Below are 24604 nucleotides of genomic sequence, written 5' to 3'. Positions count from 1 at the left end.
CAACAGACAAGAAAGCTTTAAGTACTTTTAATTTTGATTGTTTGTGTACGAGCATCCTTCAGTATTGTTTTTAATATTACCTTAATTCAGAACTTGTCATTTACGGATTAAATTTTTAACCACACTTCAGTATTATCATGGCTTCTGGTCCTGTTTTCCACCAGAAAATACATTATAGATTTTCCCAATATCATCCAAGACCTAGAACAAATCTTTTTGTTTTTAACTATAAGAATAGTGGAATGTACATGTGCAAAGTGAATTATGCGTTCATCATAGCATTAGTGTCCTTTCAACCTCTATTGTTGGTCATTAACTATTCAGCTCCTTTATCAACCGCACACACACTCTCTCTCACACACGCTAATAATGATATTGCATTACAGGTATTGATCTACACCATTTGCGCTACGCCCCTGTCACCCGACTCCTTGGACTCAAAGTCCCAAAATGAACTTATCTCCTCCCTCCTCCTTTTCCCCCTCATCTCTTTGTCTATATTAGACTATATTATTTAGTTTCAATGTAATTAATCACGATAACAGTTATTAGCTATTTATTAGTTATTATAGTTTAGCTGAAAACTGCAAGGGCATTATTTGCCTCCTTATCTCAATTTCTGTATCATATGTTTCATTTTGGTTATATTGTTACTCCGACTCCTAATTTTAAAAGGAGCTGTTTGTACTTTGTGTACTTACAGTATAACATATATGTATACTCTGATAGGTTATTAATAATTGGCTCTCTCTATTCCTGTAATTGCATTTTTGAATGGCTTTTGTCCTAGCATGCATTCTGATGTCAACTCCAGATTCGGTTGAATTTATACTGTAACATCATATTCGTTGCGTTGGACATGCCAGTATTGTCACTCCCTATCAGTTAATAATAGAGGAGCTCTCTGTTAAGTAACAGGGTGGATATGTTTTGAGTTCTTAGTAATCGGAACTGCTGTTGCCAAGTAACTGCTGCACTGTGAAGCCTGTAAAATAATGATTTGCTTATGAGAAAATTGGTTAATTGGGTTTTTTCAAGATCATTGTCTGGGCATTTTATAGGTAACTAGTAACCAACAGTACTAATCTTCTCATAAGCATACACACACCCTCTCACTTCAATAACACTGAAAGTCAAGTGGAGTTCACTTCTATATGTAGCACTGTCTATTTCAACACAAAGAGCTTTACATCCCCTGCACTTGAAGTTACCTAAAAGGGTTTTCAATTTCCAGCCTGATGCCATACTGTAGGAGAACCTTTTAATGCTGTATTAAATTGCATCACACAAAAACAAGAGTGCTGTTTTATAGTTGTTAGCACATTCAAATGTGGTTTTGAGGTTTGTTCTGGGTTACTGTAGGTTCATTGCTTTGTGGTTGCCAGGCAATGTTATAACGCAGGCTAATGTGCTCTGGTTGGTTGTAAGCATGTTCTTATGTTTTTTGTGTGGATCGTGGTTTGTAGGATGTTTTCAGTGGCTGTTGCTTGGGAGTTGCAGTTGTTCAACCCCTCAATTTCCACTCCACTTGCGCTAGGCAGATGGGAGCACTATAAAGGACATTAAAAAGCACAGCCTCCAAACATAGTAGCTAGTGTGCCTAAAGGCCTGGGAAGTAAGGTTCACACAGCCCCCAAAATCTCATCTCCCATCCAGATTTTACTTGAAGCAAGATTTGAACCATCATCTCCAGCGTGGGAGGTGGGTATATTGACAAGGAATGATTTCAAAATTTTAGCCTCTAGTGCCAGTTGTTAGAGTGTTTCCAGTGGCCAGTGCCAGGGAAGGGAGGTTTACCCAGATATCTCCTAGCTGGTCTTCATTACACTTGTCCCAGTGAATATCACTCCCATCCGGGTCACGGCACCAACACAGACCCTCTAATTCCATGTACACCACCTCCAAGTAGAATTAAGTCCTGCGTCTCTAACATGGAAGTTAAGCAAGTAAGAAGGATGCTAATAACCACAGCCTTTAGCATCAGTTGCTAATGTCCCTCCAGGGGAGTGAGCTGTACTGGCACACAACCTACTGTCTGGCCTCTGTTACACTAGCACCCAAATCTCATTGCAATCTGGGTCACAGCACCAATGTTACCCCTTGGGTTCTACTTCATTCATTCATTTTCTTTTTGGCTTAGTCCCGTCATTAATCTATGGTCGCCACAGCGGAATGAACCGCCATCTTATCCAGCACATGTTTTACACAGCGGATGCCCTTCCAGCCACAACTCGTCACTGGGAAACATCCATACACACTCATTCACACACACTCTCATACACTACAGTCCATTTTAGCATACCCAATTCACCTATACCACATGTCTTTGGACTTGTGGGGAAAACCAAAGAACCCAGAGGAAACCCACGTAAACACGAGGAGAACATGCAAACTCCACACAGAAATGCCAACTGACTCAGCCAAGGCTTGAACCAGCGACCTTCTTGCTGTGAGGCGAACATGCTACCCACTGTGCCACAACCTGGATTGCGCCTGGGTTCTACTTGTAGTACACAAAGTTACCTGGGAGGTTGACATTTTAGAAGCTTCTTAAAAACTACAGTCTCTAGGGTCAGATGTTAGCATGCTTCTTGAGGCCATGGAAGTAAGGTGTACTAGCAAAACTACCTGGTATCTGTTACACTTACCCTCCATACATAGGAGATTGGTGTATGGACAACGAATGATTTCAAAAGCTTTAGCCTCTAGTATCAGTTGTTAGAGTGTCCCTAGAGGCCAAGGGAGTGCGGTTACCCACATATCTCCTAGCTGGTCTTCATTACAGTCTCTAGGGTCAGTTGTTGCCTCTTAAGGCCATGGAAGTAAGGTGTAATGGCAAGCTAGCTGGTCTGTGTGTTACATTTACCCACCATGCCAAACCTTATTCGTGTTAGAGTAAAGGCAAGGCACCATGTAACTGCCTCGAATTCTACCAGGCATACTTTGAACAGGATGCAAATGAACGTCTCTGGCATGAGAAGTGGTTAGGGGAGTAAAGTTTACTCACACAGGTTTCTGTTACACTATGTGAATGCTTTTCAGGTTTTCAGCTTGGTCCTGCATGGTTACTGACATACTGCATATTAGGTGATTGTTTTCACATTGCTTTGTTCCTATGGTATTCCATGTGGTGGTGGTCATTTTTAAAGAGTGTTTTGGATGGTTGCAAGAGCATTGCTTTTCCTGTTTGCTAGAGTGTTTAAGTGTGTTGCTGTGTGGTTGCTTGGACTTCCAGGATGATTGCTTGCTGGTCAAATTATTTTAGACTTAGCATGCACTGTTAATAAGACTTATTGCTGACTATCATTTTCTCTCTTGTTTTTTCACAGGTGATGTCTCAGTAGAACTCCAGTTTCATTCAGCTCCCTCTGGTAGAGAGCCCATCCTCGCAACTTAACTTCCACTGCTTGATCCAAAAGGCTGCCACCAAAAGCGGTTACGAAGGCAAGATAGCTGGTCTATATGACCTGGACCGAACACTTGGCAAAGGCCATTTTGCTGTAGTCAAACTAGCTCGTCATGTGTTCACAGGCCAATTAGTAGCAGTCAAAGTTATCGACAAGACAAAGCTTGATGACTTAGCGGACCGGCCACTTGCTTCAAGAAGTACGCTGCATGAAACTCGTCCAGCACCCCAATGTAGTGCGACTCTATGAGGTCATCGATACACAGACCAAACTCTACCTCATCCTAGAGTTGGGCGATGGAGGTGATATGTATGATTACATCCTGCGTCACGAAGGCGGTGTGGCCGAAGACACTGCAAAAGTGCACTTTGCACAGATTCATCCGAGCAATTGCCCTACTGCCATCGTCTCCACGTTGTCCACAGGGATCTGAAGCCGGAGAATGTGGTGTTCTTCAGGCAGCAGGGGACGGTGAAACTGACAGATTTCGGCTTCAGTAACCACTTTAAGCCTGGGACCATGTTGATGGACTAGCTGTGGTTCGCTAGCATACTCAGCTCCAGAAATACTGCTAGGTGAAGAATACGACGCTCCTGCAGTCGGTAAGTGATTGATTGCAGTATTACAATTTTTTCCTTTCTTTGCTGTCTCCAAGTGCGTCTTTTTAACCAGCAGGTCAATCAGACGTCAACCCATGCTAAAAACAATCCTGGCAGACTCTTTAATTTACATGCACTGCAGTCAAACTAATCTGCCAAGGGATTAAACGGCAATGGCGCATGAGCTTGTGTTCTAACCTCTGTGTCTGTGTCACAAGAACGGCGGACAATCTAGCAGTTGATCCTCGCTCCTCTCTTCACGTGCCTCCACCATTTAATATCTGCTTTTGCTGAGGGGAAATCTTCTCCTGAATGAACAGAACATCTGTGCTCTTGCCAAGGGTCAGGCAAGGAGATTTGTGTCAGGTCAGGCCTAAGCATGACTCACTGAACTGAATTCAGAACCCCTGCAGCAAGTTAGAGTTGAACATCCTGTAAATTAAGGATAGTAAAATGAACATGGTTTCATTTTGACAAGAATAGCCATTAAAGCTATGCAACCAACCACAGTGGTGTATAAAATGTTTTTGCTGCCTGTGGAGTATTTTTCTGTTGCGTCAGGCAGTGTTTTTGTCTGGGACTTTAACGTATGTGCTGTAATGTTGTGTCTTTGAAAATTGTTTGGAGGATGAATGTGACTAGCCATGAACTCGCGTTCGTTCAATCCATCATCCATTCTTTTGTTTCAAGCCCGGTCACCTTATTAAACTCAGGAGACTCGATGAGCGACAAAAAAGGGGGGGAAGAAAAGAAAGCAGATTTAGAGAGAGGGGGGGATCAGGGCAAGCAGACACAGACTTTAGAGGACACTTGAGCTTAACATTGACTCAGACAGGAGGATGAAGAGTAACCGTGATGACAGCCGATCATTCTGTCTCTCTGTCTCTTTCTTGTTACTGTCTTGTTCTAGTTCAGTAGAGCTTTCTAGAGCACAGGCTTTCAACTGCAGTATGTGCTGTTCCGATCGCCTGCTCCGAGATCCAAAGATTCAAATAAATCCAAAGACTCTAAGGTTAAAAAAGGACAGATTTTAGGATACAAAAGATTTAAAATGTTAAAATTACAAATGTTCATGGTTTCAAATATTCAAACACACATTTTCACTGATTTCGAAGACTGTAATGCTTTAAAATCTTGCATTTAAAAGGAATTCAGAGATTATAATTTCTGAGGTTTTATAGATCTGAAAAATTAATGGATTGATTAATTCAAATAATCATAGATTCACAGATACTAAAGTGTTATAGATTTAAAATGGATTCAGATATTCTAATTTTAATCGTTTTGAAGATTCATAGATTTAGAATGAGTTTTTAAAGAGTCACAAATTAAGATTCCAATCACTGAAAATTTTTGCTTAAAAATGTGTTTTGACCGATACATGACAAATTAGGGATGCACGATATATCGGCGTCCATATCGATTATCGGCCGATAAATGCTATTTGTAATGTTAATGTTATCAGTCCGATGTCAAAATTAGGCTTATATCTTTAAGCCGATAGATTACGTAATTGTACAGAACTGCCTGCCTCGCACATGCGTGGGTCGAACTTGTTCAGACTTGTCCAGGGCTTTCCTCAGATTGTTAATTCCTTTAAAGTCCGTCCTTTCATCATGTGGTATTGCTGTGCGTTAATAACTCAGCAAGTAACCATATTCCTTATCATTGTAGATATGTTTGACAGTGTCATTGTGTATTTTGGTTTAAATCACCTTAGGAAAAATATGAGGTGTAAACATAATAGCAGCAACACACATGCTAAACAACTCGTTGGGTTGCTTGTAATCTAATATATTTGTTATTATCAATGTGTTGATTGCCATGTGTTGTTGATGTAAGATTGTATTCAGTTTGATCGGCATATTTATAATGATTATAACGAGCGCATATGATGGCTGTCAGCGTGCACACACATAGTGAGCGGACAGAGCCTTCACAGCAGCCCAAACAGCAGCAGGGGAGACGAGTGCCACTCACTGAATCCAGTATTGGCGTTCCTAACTGTCCCCCTCATTCTGTCTTTATATTATACACTGTGTTTGTCATGAAGTCATCTGTGCTCAATGCTCAGATGTATCAAAATCTGACTCAGAGGACAAATGTGACTGCGTGTACGCGCATCACACAGCGCCTGCAGTTAAAATTCCAAACTCACAACGGTTTATCATAAATCTTCCATCGATCATTTTTCACGCAGTTGACAGCAAGAACGAACATAGAAGCGTTGTCTGATTGACAAGCAGCACCTACATGTGTTCAAAAGAATCTAAAACGCCAAATGGGACTAATTAATGCCGTATTTTCTAAAGTAAAAGCCAGTCATTGGTAATAGATTTTTATTTGTACGGTGGCTCTGAACTATCAAAACACCTCTCAAAACGTTTTTTCGGATAGTGCATATTTCTACATGTGTACATTACTGTAACACGCTTTATTCACGAACATTTGAGCTGGTTTTAGTTCTTAGTTCTTTCATTTTGATTTTATTTAAAATATACAGATTTATGTGAAATCGTGAATATAGCTCTATATAATCACCTTGCAGTTTTGAATTATAGCTTCTTTTTTTTTTTGCTTTGAGTAGACTATTCAGTTCCTAAGATCCAGTTCAAACTTTTACAAAAGTTTTTTAAATGAAATCAGTTGTTCACTGTATAAAATATAACATTTCGAAATATTTCTATTTATCAGCTATAGTATATCGGCTATCGGTTATCAATATCATCCAAAAAATCCATATCGGTGCATCCCTAAAACAAATAATCATAGATTCCAGATTCAAAATACTCAAACATTCAAAATGCATTCAAAAGATTGAGCTCTAAAGAATGACACGCAAAACTACATATTTTCATAACTCATTGTTTTGAATCATCCATTCAACGGCATTGTCATTTATCTGGTTGGTTTTGGCTTCCTGATCCAGCTCTGATGTGCTTTTTTAAGATGCGCTCACACAGCTCATGTTCTTGTTCAAAAATAGTTGGAAGGAATGCAGTGAAATGGACAGAAAGTGGAGACGCTATTAGGAAGTTAAACCTATTTTTAACTTGACACACTGTCTTAAAAACCCACGGCTCATGACGAAAGAAGAAAAAACTGTCGCAACACTGGGGACTTAAAGTACAGCAGCCAGGAGAAGCAGATTTAGAGATGCATTCAGTGCGAGAGACAGACTTTAGAGGACACTTGAGCTTAACATCATGACTCAGACAGGAGGATGAAGAGTAACAGGACTGATGCTGAACCTGTCTGTCTCTCCCTCTCTTTTTCCAGTTCACTAGGGCTTTCTAGAGCACAGATGTGTGGCCTTCTGCTCCTCTGCTCTCTCATTATTAATATTATATTTGTCTGATATTTTCCGCCAGAGCCCCATGTGATGAGAGGACAGTAATTCGCACCGAGGCTGCATGTGCCAGGATTAGATCTGCACAAAGTGGGTCAGTCTCCACCGAGACCTAGCAAACCGTGCTATACTCGCACACATACGCACTAAGATGCTAGAGGCATTTGAACCTGAGGTGCTTGTCTCACTCTTTCCAATCGAAATCTACCCACGGTAGAACTAAAGCAGATAAGGAGTGAGTAGTCAAGCGTTACTGATGTTTAACTTACTGGGTCAGTCAGAATGAAAAGTAACAATGAAAAGAGCAGCTTTAGCTTAGCGGTTAGCATATAACATGTTTTAAGTTATTCAGGTAACAGAAGCTTGATCACATTTTCAGTGGTTTTTTTCTATTCCGTATAATTCACGATTTTTGAAGTTGAGGGAATATCACACAACCTGTCTGTGTTAGCATTTTTTTAATTTGTTTATTGATGTATTTGCGTTAAAATACTTCATATCGTCATCTTTTTATAGAGTAGCACAATTAGAGCTGTTAACTCACTGACTGAACAGTAAATGCAAATACAGCAGGGAAAATAAGTGTGAACACATGTTTTTTTTTCCTGGGAATAATATTTTTAAAGGAGCTGTTGACATGAATTGAACCAGATTTTGGTTAAAAACCCCAAACAATAAAATGGTAAAATTAAACAAAACAAAATAATCTGAAAAATCATTGTGTAATAACAATGAAATGACACAATGAGAAAGTACTGAACTACTGAAACGTATTTAGGACGATATATAAAGGCTTTTTTTGATGATGGCAGCCTCCTCATATGGAAAAATGAAGTCACAAAAATTGCTCAGGTGTGAGTTTTTTCACAGACTTCAAAATGTGGAAACAGTATATCAAATCTGATCTTTATTTTGTATTTTCTATTGTATTTAAGTCAGTGATGGCTGGGCCATCGAGCAGCTTTATTTTCTTTCTCTGAAAGCATTGAGAGTTTTCCTGGCAGTGTTTTGAATCATTTTCCTGCTGAAATGTCCACTTGGTTTCATCTTCATCCTCCTGATAATGAACTGAAGCAGCTAATATTCATTTACAACGACGAAAGGGCAGAGGGTTGCTTAATAACTACTGAGAGATTTCAGCTGCTGTCTGGGCTTTCATTGCCTTACTGGACCTCTCTTTCTTCATGTGTTCAATACTTTTTCCCTGGTCATTTCATTTATCACACATAACTTCAATTGTAAACTAAGTAGTTCAGTTTTCTTTGCATATATGGATTTCTTTGGTTGTTACCAACCATCCAGGGAAAATTTCAAGTAGGGTAGGGCTATGTCAACCAATTTGGCATCTTACGATATCTAATGTGAAACACTACGATGGACGAAGGCATTCGTCATCGTAGGCGGCAGTGAATTAATTATTTCTGAATAATTAATTCATTCATAACATTAATTATTTGTAGCCTACCGTTTCAACTACCTGACCCTCATAGTCTTGTTTTCACCATAACCAAAGCATAAACAAATAAAGACAAGTTACACACAAATTACCACCTGTCAATCACTTTTCCGCGGGACTCTTGCATGAATAGGCAGAGTGATCTGTGTCGCTATAATAGGGTCGACAAACTTGGTTGGTAAAAAAGGGCACAACCAACAGCAACCAACCTACAGTATCGTAGTTTTTCACTAAAAATTACTTAAGTACTAAAGTACAAGCGTGATAGCTAAAGATTGAAGCAGTGGTACTGACGCTTTGACACGTTACCTGATGGATTAAAAAAAACGAAGAGTCGTTAGATAGAGACAAGATTAAATAAATATCACGTTTAACAACTATAGTGAGGCGCGATCCAGCGGTACATCCTTGCATAAACTGTCCGACGTGCACTGCTTCCTGGAGTGACTGCTGGAGCTCAGAGTCAGACGCGCGCATAGCCTATGCTGCAGAGTGTGTGTGAAAAATGGTGATGTGTTCAATACTTATTTCCCTGCTGTAAAAGTGGCGTCACTCTAGACTTCACACTGGAAATTTGTTTGGGACACTGTGAAAAAGGTCTCATGCATTCATGTTATCACTAAACTGCAACACAGTGAAATATTAAATATTTTGCACAGGTTGGCGTTTCTGTCTGACACATTCGTATGCATATGATGGAATGAAAAGTCGATTGTAAAAATGCCGATTACAGTCCTGCGGGAACCTGAAGTTGCTGACACTTATTTCAGTATGTTAATGTACTTCTAACTGAAATGAATATTAAGTAGAGGGTGTGTGCTTCTTTTTGTGCATCATTCACTCATAGCAAATGAATAGTAAGTGGGGCGTGGTTAGTGGGTCGTGGTAAGTATATTGTGGTTAAACCTAGCAAACTGACGTCAGCAGAGAATGCCCAACCTCTAAACACAACGCAAATGCTTGATTAAACATTACCCAAACCATTTTTTAATTAACTTAGCATGGATTAATTGTTCACCAAAATAATAACAATTGTGCACTAGCAAAACGAGCAATGTACGTTTAGATTTTACACAGAATTTAATGGCTAGCATATTAATGCTGAACACACAGGCTTTAGTTAATCTCACCTCTTTTGGTGGTTCATCATGATGAAAAGATTGTACGTTTCAAAGATTCTAAATCATGTAAAGCTTTATAAATTACAGTTTATCTCTGCATCTCTAGTCTTGCCCGTTGGGCTGACCCTGTGGTCTGCTGCCTGCTAGTTAATCAGCTCCTGGAGTTTGCCGGGCACTGGCTGGCATCTGTAGTTTTATCTGGAAAGCTTTCCTAGTCTAGCAGTTTTAGGTCAAGCGGATGCCATTAACCTCAATAGCTGGTTAGAGATGGTGACAGGAAACACTAGAAAATGATATTCTGTATGATGTGTGAACATATGAATGGAGAAAAGGATTAGTGAGGGGGTCTTTTTGATTGTGTGTGTGTGTGTGTGTGTGTGTTGTGTGTGTGTGTGTGTGTGTGTGTGTGTGTGTGTGTGTGTGTGGTGTGGACATCTGAATATTCATTAGCTTTGTGAGCGGTTTTATTCATAGTCGTAATCAGCTGCTCAGCTCTAATCCACTCACAAGAGTTCGGTCACTCATTGCCAGCTCACATGCACGCGCACAAACACAGACACACACTCTTAAGCTGTAATTGACACTCTATTCAGCCCAGACGATACCGATGCATACAGGTTTTGTGCATAACAAATGTCCTCATTCTGCTTACACAGACAGTCAAGTCCTCATCAGGAAAATAGCTTGATACATTTACCAAACTGTGTGTATATTTAAATATAATGTACTGTGTGTATCCGAATGTTGTATAATAGGGTTTAGGGACACACAATATATATTTTCCTCTTAGAAAAAATGGAATTGTAAGAAAATACCACTGTAATGACAAAAACAAGGTGTGTGTGAGTGTGTACTGTATGTTTGTGAGAGAGAGAGAGCAGCTCAGCGTCATCAGGATTCAGGTTGTTGACAGTGGTGATCTGAGATGTACCCAGACAGATAGCTGAGAGAAACAGACAGTGACATCTCGCAAACTCACACACACTCACTGTGATAACACACACTCACACAATCTATTTGACATGCAGTCTTGTAGTTCTCTTTATATTACACTGAGCTAACTTAAAGCACATTACATTGATAAAAAAGGCCGGCAAAGACATTTATAACGTTATAAAACATGCTTATTTCAAATAAACAAACATTACATCGGAAAATAATCATGATCATAAATGTAAAATAGTAAATATTAGGCAGCGCAACTCTCAACGGCATCGTAAATATTCTAAGAGATTTTAGTCTAGGGCTGCGTCCAAAATCGCATACTTCCATACTATACAGTACGTAAAAAACAGTATGTGAGCTGAGTATATGTCCAAATTCATAGTATTGGATAAACAGTATGCAAGAAGTACCCAGCAATTTCTGCCAAGATTCTGTAGTGCGCATCCAATGGACGCTACACTATCCCATGATGCCACAGGAGATAATTCATGAATAGGAACGAAGGGACGCAATTGACGCGGCTATTTCACGGGATAATGACATATGCCGGATGTACTACTCGTCTGAGCTCTATTCAAATTACATAGAACATACATTTCAAAACAGGTTGTGTAGTGATTCAAATGTAGTTCCGACTCAAGTAGTTTGGACGCAGCCTAGAGTGTGTCCCAAATCGCATACTTATGCACTATTCTTACACCATTATGCAGTATAAATAGTGGTAAGCAGTGCATTCACACTGAAACATTCCACTACTGAAAAAGTGAACTTTTGAATACCGGGATGATGCACTTGTTCAACCGTTAAAAATAAGTGTGGAATGTTGGACAGGGTTGTTGCTAGATCAGATATGGTTGTGGCCGGTAGTTAGAATTATTGATATTATTTATTCAATTTCCCATTCATTGTATTTATTAACGTCTACCCCCACCCCAACCATAAACCCAACCGTCAGAGTAACGTAAAAACAGTAGTTTGTACCGAGATTTTTTTATGCTGTCTATTAAATTACCCAATAAATATTATTTTAACGTCTACCCCTACCCTGGCCGTCACAGTACTGTAAATAATTATTTATTGTTATACAGTGTCGTAAAAAATGCTGCTTTGATGTGCATATCGCACTTCCGGCCGGCTGCGTATCCTATCTAGGACACTTCATGCCCTCAGCAGTCGCAGGTTTGCTCACATAGCAAAAGGGGCGGGAGCTATCGGGCACTGGCATTGGATTACTTTATTTATTTAGGATTGTAAATGCAAAATTCTCTTACGAAAGTGATTATGCCGCCTCCTGGTGGTGAAATCGGTTATATTAATGGCAGGTATTATTTGGTAGTTTGGTCGTTTATATGACTAATTTAGCAACCGTCAAACATCATCGGAAACGGTTTGAATTACACTTAGTAAAAAAATATTAGTGTTCCTTTCGGGACAACATTAAATTCATATACTATGCTGTTGAGTGTGTTAGTGCATACTACGTAGTGCATAGTGGTGCCATTTGTTCATTCAATTCAATTCACCTTTATTTGTATAGCGCTTTTAACAATGTGGATAGTGTCAAGCAGCTTCACAAACATTTGTGTAGATTAATGGTCTCAAACTCAATTCCTGGAGGACCACAGCTCTGCAGTGTCAAGACTATAGAATACACAGGCAATGTCAGTTGTATATTTTGAATGGGGAAAAGTGTAACTGTCATAATGGCGAATGAAGCCCCGCCTTCTAGTACAGGAGCCAATCCGCGATTGCTATATGGTGAATAAAGCCTGCCTTCTAGTACAGTAGCCAATCAGCGATCGCTAATAGAATGACAATTCTACAGGGGAAAGGCTTGGACCAGACGTGAGTTTGTGCAGATTTTGTGTGAGACAAACATTTAGAAATGAAACTAAAGAGAAAGTTGCCGTTTAATTTTATTTGGTGATTCGTAATCTGAAATTTAATTGTGAGCTTGGCAAGTAGTTTTGAAGAATTTGATGTTTCCCCATTCAAACAGAATGCCTGAGCATACTGCCCGAGAGCGTTTCAAAGATGGCCGCCGAGTGAAATTACTAGCCTTCAAGGGACTTTGGCATTGTTTAGCTCCATCCACCTCTGACTCCCACTTAATAGTCTCTTGCGGCTCGAACACCTTGATAAGTTGGATCAGCTGTGTTTGATTAGAGTTGGAGCAAAACTGTGCAGAGCTGCGGCCCTCCAGGAATCGGGTTTGAGACCATTGGTGTAGATGTTAGTATTTTTTTCCCACTTGTTTTCATTCAAATTTTTGTTGTTTTTTAACAACATTAGCATCAGTGAACAATGCAGCATGCAAAATGGAGGAGAAGTGACTTCGATATCTGTTCTAGAAACAATATTGTGGATATACTGTATCATAACAGTCAAAGGATCTGAAATATTCTAATGACATGAAATATTCTAAGATTCAGAATGCAAGGAATCGAACATTCTAAAGTTTCTACAGTTCTATAATTAGAAGGTTTAGAAAACTAAATCCTTGGAAACATTCTGTTTCACACGCTGCTGTCACATTATGTAACCTCAGTACACACACAGCAGATCCTTGTTAGCCTTCATTGTGCATGATCTGTTTAGTGTAAACTGCAGTCACATGGCCCTCACACAGTCACACTGACCCTAGATCAGCATAATGAGCAAGGACACCTCCTCAGATAATATCTGTTGTCTGAAACATCTGACTTCTATCTTGTGCTATTTTGTTCAAATTAAAAACAAAATCCATCCTCCTGCCACCTCCACACACACACACCCATCTAAAAGTAGATGTTTAGTGTATTTGTTTGTGATAATTAAACTCTTTTTGTATGTGATTTTGATCTAGTTTGATGTCATCCATCCCTCCATGACTAAACATGGTCAACTCGTGTGTATGTTAGCAGTGTTTGAGTGCTAATGATGAATTGCAGCTTGTACTGTATCTTTGAGTAGACGTTATATAAGAAGCATGCATGTGCCTGTGTATGTGGGAGACATGTACTGTAGCGCTCTGTGTGTGTGTGCGTGTGTGTGTGTGTGTGTGTGTGAGAGAGTGAAAGAACACGCAGTACAGCGAGCAGAAGACGAGGGTTATTGTTGGGGCAGTTAAACACTGTTTGTACACCGCCGTCTTTCTGGACTGTCGTTCATTCTTAATCTTTGCTCAGCTTCACACACAGTAGATGTTCTTTCACAAACACACACACACAAACACAGAGAAAGGGGTAAAGTTAACTTTGTAACACACAACTTTGTTAAAGGCATTTCTTGGTGAAATACTGATTTTTTTTTGGTCCTTTTAACTTTTTGTGCACATCAGTAAAACAAAACTCAAACTGTTCTTACAACAGTGTCAGGAACATAAATTATTAATAATAAAAAACTTTTTAATGTACAAGTTAATGTTTATGATTACACAATAATAATTAGTATTTTGTAAATAAAATGGTATTATATGTCTACTACACAATAATAATATTAACAACAACAACAACAGCAACAACAGTAGTAGTAGTACACATTAGTAATAAAATAATAGCAATAATATGTTAAATATTTTTATTTTAATGTATTATTATTCATTTGCTATTAGTAAAAATGTAGTAGTAGTAATGTAATAATACATTTTTATTTATTATAGCTCATTATTATGATTATTATTAATTTGTTGGTAATTATAAAACATTTTAACAATAATATTAGTATTAGTAATAATAATAATTAAGTATTAATAATAATAAGTAGTATTAATATTAGTATATAATATCCAGTAATAGTAGTATTAATATTAATCATAATAATAAATATTCTGTATATTTTAGTATATTATTATTATAATTATTATTATTATTATTAATGTGTTTTGTGTTTAAAAATGATAATAGTAAATAAAGTAGTAATAATATATAATAATAATCATAATAATAATTATTCTGTTCTGTATTTTAGTGTATTATTGTTATTATTAATGTGTTGTGTTTAAATAATAATAATAAGAATAAATTAAGTAGTATGAATAATAGTATATAATAAACAATAATAGTAGTATTAATAATAACCATAATAATAAATATTCCGTTTATTTTTAGTGTGTTACTATTATTAATGTGTTTTATGGTAAAAAAATATTAGTAATAATAATAGTAAATTAATCAGTATTAATAATAGTATATAGTAACAATAATAGTAGTATTAATAGTTATCTTAAAAATACATTTTGTTTATTTTTGGTGTGTTATTATTATTATTATTAATGTGTTTTGTGTGTTTAAATAATATTAGTAGTAGTAGTAATAATAATAATAACAATAATAAAAGTAAGTAAAGTAGTATTAATAATAATTTATAATAAACAATAATAGTAGTATTAATAATTTATTAATGTATTTTAGTGTAGTATTATTAATGTTTTATGTTTAAATAATATATTAGTAATAATAGTAGTAAATAAAGTAGTACTAATAGTAGTAATACATAGTAGTATTATGATAATAGTATATAATAAACAATAACAGTAGTAATAATAATGATATAACAATAAATATTCTGTTTATTTTGAGTGTATTATTATTATTAATGTGTTAAATAAAAAACATACAATTTAAATATGATAAATGGTTTAAACTATGATTAATAAATGCTCTACAATTATCATCCTAAATAAATACATACATTGAATAAAGAAACCTTATTTTAAAGTGTTTTTCATTTTATACTGTACAACCTCCAAAACTAAAGCTTTCCATCAATGATACTCATATTCTCATATGAAAAGATGAGGAATCAAAGTCCATCTTATGATTAAGCAATATTAATATCAAACAGATCTCATGCATATATTTAGCCATTGCTGACATTCCATGTGTGTCAAAGCAGAGCTCCAGGAAAACGCAGCCACCAAAAACTATGAATGAGCACGTTCCCGGTACTCGCTCCTCGAAATCAAAGGTTAAATGAAATGTTATGACTATAAATGGAGGGAGGAGATCTAAACTGATCCTATTATTTAAAACAGACCTTGACCTCTCACCTATATAATTGTGTTTGTTTGGGTTTTTTTATGTAAAGAAAAAGAAAGTTTTCTTGGAAGGCCACGGTGGAAAAGTGCGCCACCAAAACAAACAGGCCTCTTGTGGGACTCTCTAATTTTGGCTCTGTGTCTCGTTCACAGTGTTCTGGTTCAGGATGTTCTGCTTTTTTTCTTTTCCTGGGATCCTCAGATTGAGTCATGATGGATGGGGAAACACTTTCAGACAGAAAAGCATGTCTGAGCGATCGGTTCACTACGGTTAAGTTAAGCTCTGGTTAATTATTGTCAGACGGTGTACAGTGCTGTGGCGCTGCTGGACTGGTTTTGTTTGCGTTTCGTTTTTGTTCTTTTTGTACTGTTGGCTTTGACAGTGTGATGGTGTGTTGCATTCGTGAGGTTAAAAACCCTCCATTGTTTCTTCCTCTTTTCTGCACAAATGCTATTACAGTTCGATCTTAAGTTAAATAAGGATTCTGATGGCTTTCAAGATTTCAGGTTTCAAGCAATAATAATGGAATCTTTTTTATGGTGATGAATCATTATGTTGATGAATGTTTAATGAATCATCTTTATTTTGTTTATATTAGATTAAATGATTATCTTATACATTATATTATTTCATATTTAATATAAAAATTGGAATCAATGTTTAAAACAACTTAGAATCGATATATATATATATATATAAACTAGGGGTGTAACGGATCACAGTTGATCTGTGAGAAGTACAGATCACAACCCAAGGTTTGGAACACATGTGGCCCGCTAATTAATACATTTTTTGTACTACTTGTATATTAATTCTAAATTTGTAACGATCATAAAGAGATCGGCTCTCGTCTCATTCAAATCACATGTGTGAAAGCATTTAGGCTTTCCTGTAAATTATAATGATGGCAGAAGAAGTTGTGGTAAGTTATTTGGGATGTGGTGGGTTTCTTAGGTTATTAAAGGTGTTTTCTGTCACTTCTTGTTTAGCCTGCATCAATGCATTCAGTGTAAGCTGCATGATAAACATTAAAAGATTGCGATCTCAACACCCACACAACATAAATTATAAATGATGGTGATTTGCATAAGTTTGTTAACCCTTCCAATCGCTGCATTCAAATCTGTGTTTGAGAAACGCAAAAATCAAGAAAGAGATTCAGTCTTTAGTCTTTTGAGTTAGTTATGACGTTGCAAACAGTCAAATAACACAGAAGTACTTGGATAACAGTTTATAGTTTAGGTAAAACCACTGATGTTTATGGTAAAGATTAAAATCACCATCATATGCATTTAACTTGACGCTCTAAAATGAAAGTTTTAGCCAGAAATTACATTATTTAACCAAAAGGTTGCGACAACCAAACATCAAAAATATTCCACCGAATAATTCTTCAAAAATGACACATCTAGCAATGAAATATCAAGTTTTATGAGTGAATAACTGAATATACTGAAAATGAAAATAAATATGGGTCATACAAATTATAATGTTAGATTTCTACATTTAGCGTTATCAGCTACAGTAATAGTAACAGTGAATTCCACACTACTGAATATTTTAATATTTATTTACACTCAGCTGATTATTTCTTTATTTTATTTTATTTTTTAAATAAAATTACAGGTTCTAAGTTCTGTATTGCAGTCCTGTTTTTGTAATAAATGAAAAGCAAATTACTTTTGTCTCCTCTCCTATTTGGCTGATTCGAAAAATGGTCCCATCCATGACTAAAAAACCATAATGTGATCTGAACTGTGAGATCTATGATCCGTTACACCACTAATATATATATATATATATATATATATATATGTGAAACTATAGTTCCATTTTGAATATATATATATATATATATATATATGTGAAACTATAGTTCCATTTTGAATATATATATATATATATATATATATATATATATATATATATATATATATATATATATATATATATATATATATATGATTTACTATATAAATTCAATAATTTAGACAGTTTTGTTATATGTTATACATTCTAATAGCATGTTTAATTTCACGTATTATTTGCTAATAAAAAATAAGCTTGTTAGTGTGTCATTTGTTATTAACAAATCATATGCATTTGCTATATTTAAATATAAATAACAATATTTTATTTTATTATTATTTATTATTAATTGTTTATATATTTATATTTATTTCAGAACTTTTTAATAATAAGCATGTTTTGTGTACCTTTCTAAGATTTCAAAGTTATTATATAACTACAATTATAACACTTAACACTATACATGTATTATTTACCATACATAAACTGTGAAACTATAGTTCCATTTTGAATCCGGTCTAAAATATAAAGTAAATAAATGTTGCAAATCAATAAGATGAATTTAACTGTTGTTGTTGTTGTGTTGTTTCAGATATCTGGTCACTGGGTGTGATCCTCTATATGTTGGTTTGTGGACACCCGCCGTTTCAGGAGACCAATGACAGCGAGACGCTCATCATGATCATGGACTGTCGATACACTGTGCCCAACCACATCTCTGCCCAGTGCAAAGAGTACGTATGCCATCTGAACACCACTGCAGCTAATATACTGAAGCCTGCAGATTACTGCATACTTGTACAATGAAAAAACATTGCATTAAAGGAATGCTTCAATGAAAATTACTCTTCATTTACTCACCCTTAAACCGTCCTTGTTGTATAAAACCTTTTTCTGTCAGACAAACACAATTGGAGTAGTTTTACAAGTAGTTTGGAAGCTTCAAAATAAAACCACCATTCAACAACATTATATAGCATTGAAGAACCAGGATAAAAAAATACTAGTCTGACTGTGTTCATCTGACGGAAAAAAAAAAAAAAAAAAACATATATATATACAGAAGAAGGCTTGAGGGTGAGAATATTAAAGGAATAGTTCATCCAAAAATGGAAATTAGCAACATACAGTATCCTGTTTATCTACCCCATTGGCATTTTCTCTGAGGATTTATGCGTTGTACTTAAAATCTAGATCTCTTCAGCATGATAGTGGTTGGCTATTATGTAACGAGGCTTATTAAATTCGGCTTGAGTGTTTATTTTGGGGTTTGGCGGTGTCCTACATCAATGGTCTTTTCTTTCCAAGCCGGTGCAGGAGAGGTTACCATTTCTAGTAACCGATATTAGCAAGAACAAAACACTTATAAAACCCACACGGCAAAGATCTTCCAGCTGATCTGATGCATGCCCTAGTCAATAGTCTACATTTAAGATGTCCTTGACGGCTTTGTGCCATTGGAACACAGTGTTTCGTCTCTCAAACACCACTCCCTCGCACTCCAATTTGTACCACTTTCACGCCAAATTTCATACCTACGTGTAGAAGAAGCCCATCTGAACATACTGTACTTTGTATTTGTTAACACCCACTTGGACCAGCCAATCTCAGGCTGAGGCACTCAAAATGACACTCAACAAGCCAATCAGGACTAGTTTGGATGAGCAAAGGTTTGATTCATGAGCAAGTTACGGCAGACATACCAAATTTACAACTTTGGGCAAGGTGATGGATATTGGAAGTAACAGGTCAAGGCAACTCCCTCATTTCTTTCTAACTAGACTTTCCGGATGGATTAGACGTACTTGAGTACTTAAGTACACTTTTTGAATCATAACAATACCGCACTGCTCTTAAGAAGGGTTTGGAATGTGAAATCAAACCACAGAAATGTTATGCAACAATAGAGAATTACATGACTGTTTAGTCACTTGTATAGAATACTTTTGTCCAATAGATTTATCAATTCACTACTGAATGGCGCACAAGCTTGCTTTGAAGTGGGTTCACCGCAGCTCTGTAGTGAGCAGATTTTGTACACAAGGCTGCCTTTTGTCAGAGCAAAGTTATTTTTAAGTGGGTTTATTCCAGGCTATTTGTAGTCAGAACATCCCCAAAGCAATAGCTCTCAAGCTCGAGTTTAGGTCTGAATCAGTCAATTGTGCAAGAGAGAGTGTGTGTGTGTACTAGTGTGTGTTAGACATCTGGGCTTGACTGTACAGCCAAACATAGTGACTAAGTCACATGATCTCTACCGCAATCAAAAGCCTCCTTTAATAGGAAGAGTTTTCTTTGAAGAGAACACTTGTGTCTTGAGGCAGACTTTCATCTCAGTGTTCATCTTCATCTGTTTTTTTCCACCCTTCATCCTTGTGGCTATTTAAGGTGTTGAGGTTAAACACACCTCTGCTGATGTTCAAGGGCAAAGGAGCATGTAGGATTATAAATACGCACACAAATGCTCAGAGAAATGGAAAACATCTCCCCCTGCTGGCCATCTCAGGGAGATGCATGTTTCAAGAGCGCGTGCCAGTGCTGCAGTGAAATAAAACACTCAAATGCCCTGAATAAACAAGCTGGGGTGCAGTGCATTCAATGCTTGGATTGCAAGACTTCCAAGCAATTCCATATTCTTTCCATTCGCCTCACTGAAGCACCAATTCTCTGCAGGTGCTCATGAATATTAATCAGCAGAAAGATAAGCACTTCCTTTTCATTCAGTCTCCTCTGACGGCAAGATGCGCCTGTGCAATCATCGGCTGTCAGCCAGGCAGATAATATTTATTAAGATTGCTAGAAAAGGAAAGTATGAAAATTGCAAGTAGAGTGAGACCGAAATGAAGTGAGATGGAGGCAGGAGTGATGAAGGGTGACAAAATGAAGCCTATTTAAAAAGATGGGATTTTTCTTATTTCTTTTTCCCCCTCACAGAAGGTCATGTCTGATGTTCTTGTTCTGCTCTGTTTAAAATGCAATAATCTCTCATCACTCTCTCTCTTTCTTTCTTTTCCATCTCTCAGTTTGATTTCACGTATGCTGCAGAGGGATCCTGCTAAGCGGGCGTCTCTTGCAGAGATAGAGAGCCACCCTTGGTTGCAGGGTGTTGACCCTTCGCCTGCCGGATTTACAGCTGCCCCGCTCACCTCACACCGCAGTTTGTTACCAGAGGAGCATGAGTTCATACTTCAAGCCATGACTAGTGGCAGCATCGCTGGCCGAGATGCCATCCAAGAGTGGGTATCTCTTCTTTTGGTTGCAGAACACTTTGACCTCTTCTAAGTTACATTATCCAAGTTCATAATACAAATACATTTTTGTGTGACAGAGCTTTAGAGGCTGACCGATATAACCACATAACAGCCACATACTACCTGCTGGGAGAGCGACTTCTTCGAGACAAGCAGGAGCAGTCAAGTCTCACTCCTGAGCAGAGGAATACACAGTAAGTCCAAGTATTCTTAAATATGAAGATTTATATCTTATATGGTAAAATCATACAAAATAACACTTGTGTACATGAAGGTTCTTAATATATTGTGCTAAGTACGGATATTGATTCCCATTACAGGAGACCCATGTCAGAACCACTGGACTTGGTGAGCCAAGTGCCCCGGACTGATACACTAAGGGGTACACCTCTTGGTGCCTTAGCACCTCTTGGCTCTTTATCCACTGGCTATGTCCGACGTGGTGTGAGTGAATCAGGGGACCTGCTGGCTCCCAAAGCCAACCGTCATGATAACTCCTTTAGTGACTTTTGCAGCACGGCCCCATGCTTGAGCCTCAATATGCGTCCTCTACCTCCAGACCAACCTACTGTCAAGAGCCTCGGAGCCTTACAGCAGATCTGTGAGGAGGAAGAGGATGAAGATGTTGAGAAGCAGCAGAACAGGGATGAGGTGAAGCTTAAGGTGGCACCATGTAAACTTGGTCCACTTCCTTTGACAGACTTGACATTGAAACCCTCTAGAACATCTTTGCAATCAGAGCCTCAGATGAGAACTGGAAGGCCTTCAAGTAAGGTGATGGGAAACTGTGAAACTCTAGCTGAGGAAGAGGAACTTGAGGAAGGCTCGGAGAGCACAGAAGAGCATAAGAAGCCTTTGGATTTAGTGTCAAGCACAACTTCTGGCACTGTGGAACATCAAGTAGAGATGCCCGCAAAGACTGAACCACATGTGGAAGAGTTCAACCATACAAAGCAGCCAGGTAAAGGAAACGATAACAGTGTGTTCACCCATGTTAGCTTGTCTTTAGAGGAGCAGGAAGGAGAGGAGATTCAAGGTCCAAATATAGACAAACCTCTACCAGCTCCCAGACTGGATGTTGTACAGTGCTGCTGGGGACAGCGTGAACCTTCAAAGGACATGCTAGAAAACAACAATAACACCCTAGCTAAATCTCGGCTACTCGAGGCTGGAGTGATCTCAACTCCTTGTGGTTCTCCAAGGTCCCTGCCAAGGAACCACTGTGTGGACCTGGGTCCTGATGGAGTGGAGATGCGCAAGACTGTGGGTGAACTGGAGAAACCTGAGGAGGTACAACCTAAATCTCAGAAAGTCCTCCAGGGAACAAGGGGCACAATTACTGACCCTACTATCCGGGCTGATCCCAGCAAGGTCAAAAATGTGAACTTGCGAGAACGTCTGATGCAGTTCCCGCTCTGTGAGAAAGCTTTATCCTTCAACATCCAGCCCACCTCTAAAGAGAAACTTCTACCATTTGCACAGTATAACTGCTGCCATGTGTTGTAGAGACTGCATCCCGAGATCAACAAACAAACTGGCATCAACAGAAGCCCTGCAAAATCTACAAATATTTGAAGTTGTTCAAACACACACACAAAACAACACTTGTTCTCACCTCAAACTGTAACCTCCGAGGTGCTTTCCCACACAGTCTACTTAATGTATATCATTATTTTCTTTCCCTTCCCAGCATTCCTTGCTGCTTTCCTGTAAGACCGTTAACCTCCTGGCAATGCTGTGTATATGAACACTACTGACACTGCTCACTCTATTCTGTGCTATCTCAGAGACTTTTATTAGAAGTAGCGTATGTCTTGCTAGAGTAGAAGCTTTAATTCAATAACTTGTCATCTTGCACTGTAATATCCTTACCACGTTAAAAGTATCACAGAGTTTAGTCATATCAGTAAATGAGTGGGTGAAGACCATGCTTTACGAGCGACAATGAATAAGCCAACACAAGAACAGATGGTGAACAACAGAGGATGTTTTGATTCAAGAACTAGTGATCCTGGCAAGGTTGTTCGTTTTAGTTTGGTTTTGCAGGCGCCTGTGAGGCAACAGTCTTTACTCAGTCTTTAAGAAGTTGCATGCTGTGGCACTGTTGTTGTTTTTCACACACCACTGCCTCATGCTAGCATGTTAGCAAGCATCTTTACCCTCAGGCAGTGGGGAGAAAGCAGAACAGTTTGCCACACTGATACAGTGAACAGTGACAGTTTGGGAGCATGGTTATAAGAGCATGCTAAATCAGAACAGCTTAGCATAACATTAGCATTTTGTGAGCCGAGGACTGACCAGGGAAAGATGCTAAGTATTTCTGTGATATATATTTTAAAACAACAAGAAGAGGGCCTGAACAAAGAGGTTATAGCTGAGGATTTTGTGTGTGAAACGGACGTAATATAACACAGAAGACTGGTCTTCCTGGAGCTATATTTGGGAGTTTGTTTTAAAACTGCTATTTCTTGGAAATATTATCAAGCTTTTATCAAGCATTAGAGAATTATCAAGGGTTTTTGGAAAGATGGTGACAGACATATCTGTTTTTTTTTACGTAAGAAGATATTGAAGGGAGATTAATTATATTACATAACATTGAACATCTATTTTTGTTTAATCATCTAGTCTCTGGGTGCATCTTTAACATATGCTGTAAGGGGATAAGCTCTGAAATATCCAGTCATGTACAGTGTATATATTCTTTTCAACATGTTATGCTATTGGTATGATGTCGTATTTTGACCCTTGCACCATATGCATACAAACGAAACATTTCAACCCTTCTGTTTCACATCATATCCAACAAACGTAGCGACTTCTTGACACTAGCTTGATGATCGACAGATCATATAGTATCTTGTGTCATAGTTGTAAATACATTTGAAGAGCTGTATGTTAACGTAACGCTAAATAGCGTAGCTGAGCCTAGCGTAAACTGTACATTGAGAAAATCCAGCCTTCGTATCTTGCAATGGCATGAGTGAAGCAAGAGGTTGCTGTTGTTTTTACCTCCTAAACACAATCACAAACATTTAAACAGCCGATGTGACTGTGGTTACTGTTACTTTGGTACTCTAAAGACGTCAAGTATTTTCAGTCACTTCACATTCCTAAGTTGCTGCGCTATACATAGTGCACTTTTCACCAGTCAATTATTCATATTTTATACTTTTTTTCGTCTCATATTGTAGTCAACGCAAGTGTACACTTTTTCTTCAGTATTTTGGACCACAGATAAGCTTGACCAAATGCATAAGTACAGCTGTAAATGAAAGAGGTGCTTTGGGGAGAGATTTCAAGAAATAAAGTCCTATATAGACACATTACATCTCTACAACAGATGGAACATTTATTTAAATCCCATACTAAGTTGAATGTTTTGTAAATATATCCTTCTGAACTAATCAAAGGGCAGAGGGATATATAGACAGACATGCGTAATGTTTTCATTAGCATTTTCCTTACTCATTTTGACGGTTCTCATTTGACATGTGTCTCCATTCTTTACAGCAACAGTTGGATTGGGTTTATCTATAGTCCCATTGACCCTTACTAAAATTATGACTGTGTCTCAATGAGATTAATTTATTTTTATATTTATTTATTAAAACTGATTAAACTGCATTATGTGTCTGAAGTTTTTTTTTCA

General features: G+C 37.6%; 1 protein-coding gene across 1 annotated transcript; it reads left to right on the top strand.

Annotated features, from left to right (window-relative positions):
- The first annotated feature begins 1931 nt into the window (after positions 1 to 1931).
- Positions 1932 to 24579, top strand: snrkb (SNF related kinase b). Its single transcript, XM_056451311.1, is given in 9 exon segments — positions 1932 to 1946; positions 3345 to 3584; positions 3586 to 3786; positions 3789 to 3935; positions 3937 to 4009; positions 18297 to 18438; positions 20725 to 20937; positions 21030 to 21146; positions 21273 to 24579. Coding segments are annotated over 9 exon segments (2334 nt in total). The 3' UTR covers positions 22459 to 24579.
- The last annotated feature ends 25 nt before the right edge of the window (positions 24580 to 24604 follow it).

The sequence above is a fragment of the Danio aesculapii genome, chromosome 25, assembly GCF_903798145.1.
Source record: "Danio aesculapii chromosome 25, fDanAes4.1, whole genome shotgun sequence".
Lineage (NCBI taxonomy): Eukaryota > Metazoa > Chordata > Actinopteri > Cypriniformes > Danionidae > Danio > Danio aesculapii.
Note: the sequence above shows the minus strand (reverse complement) of the source record. Positions and strands in the feature narration are given on the sequence as shown.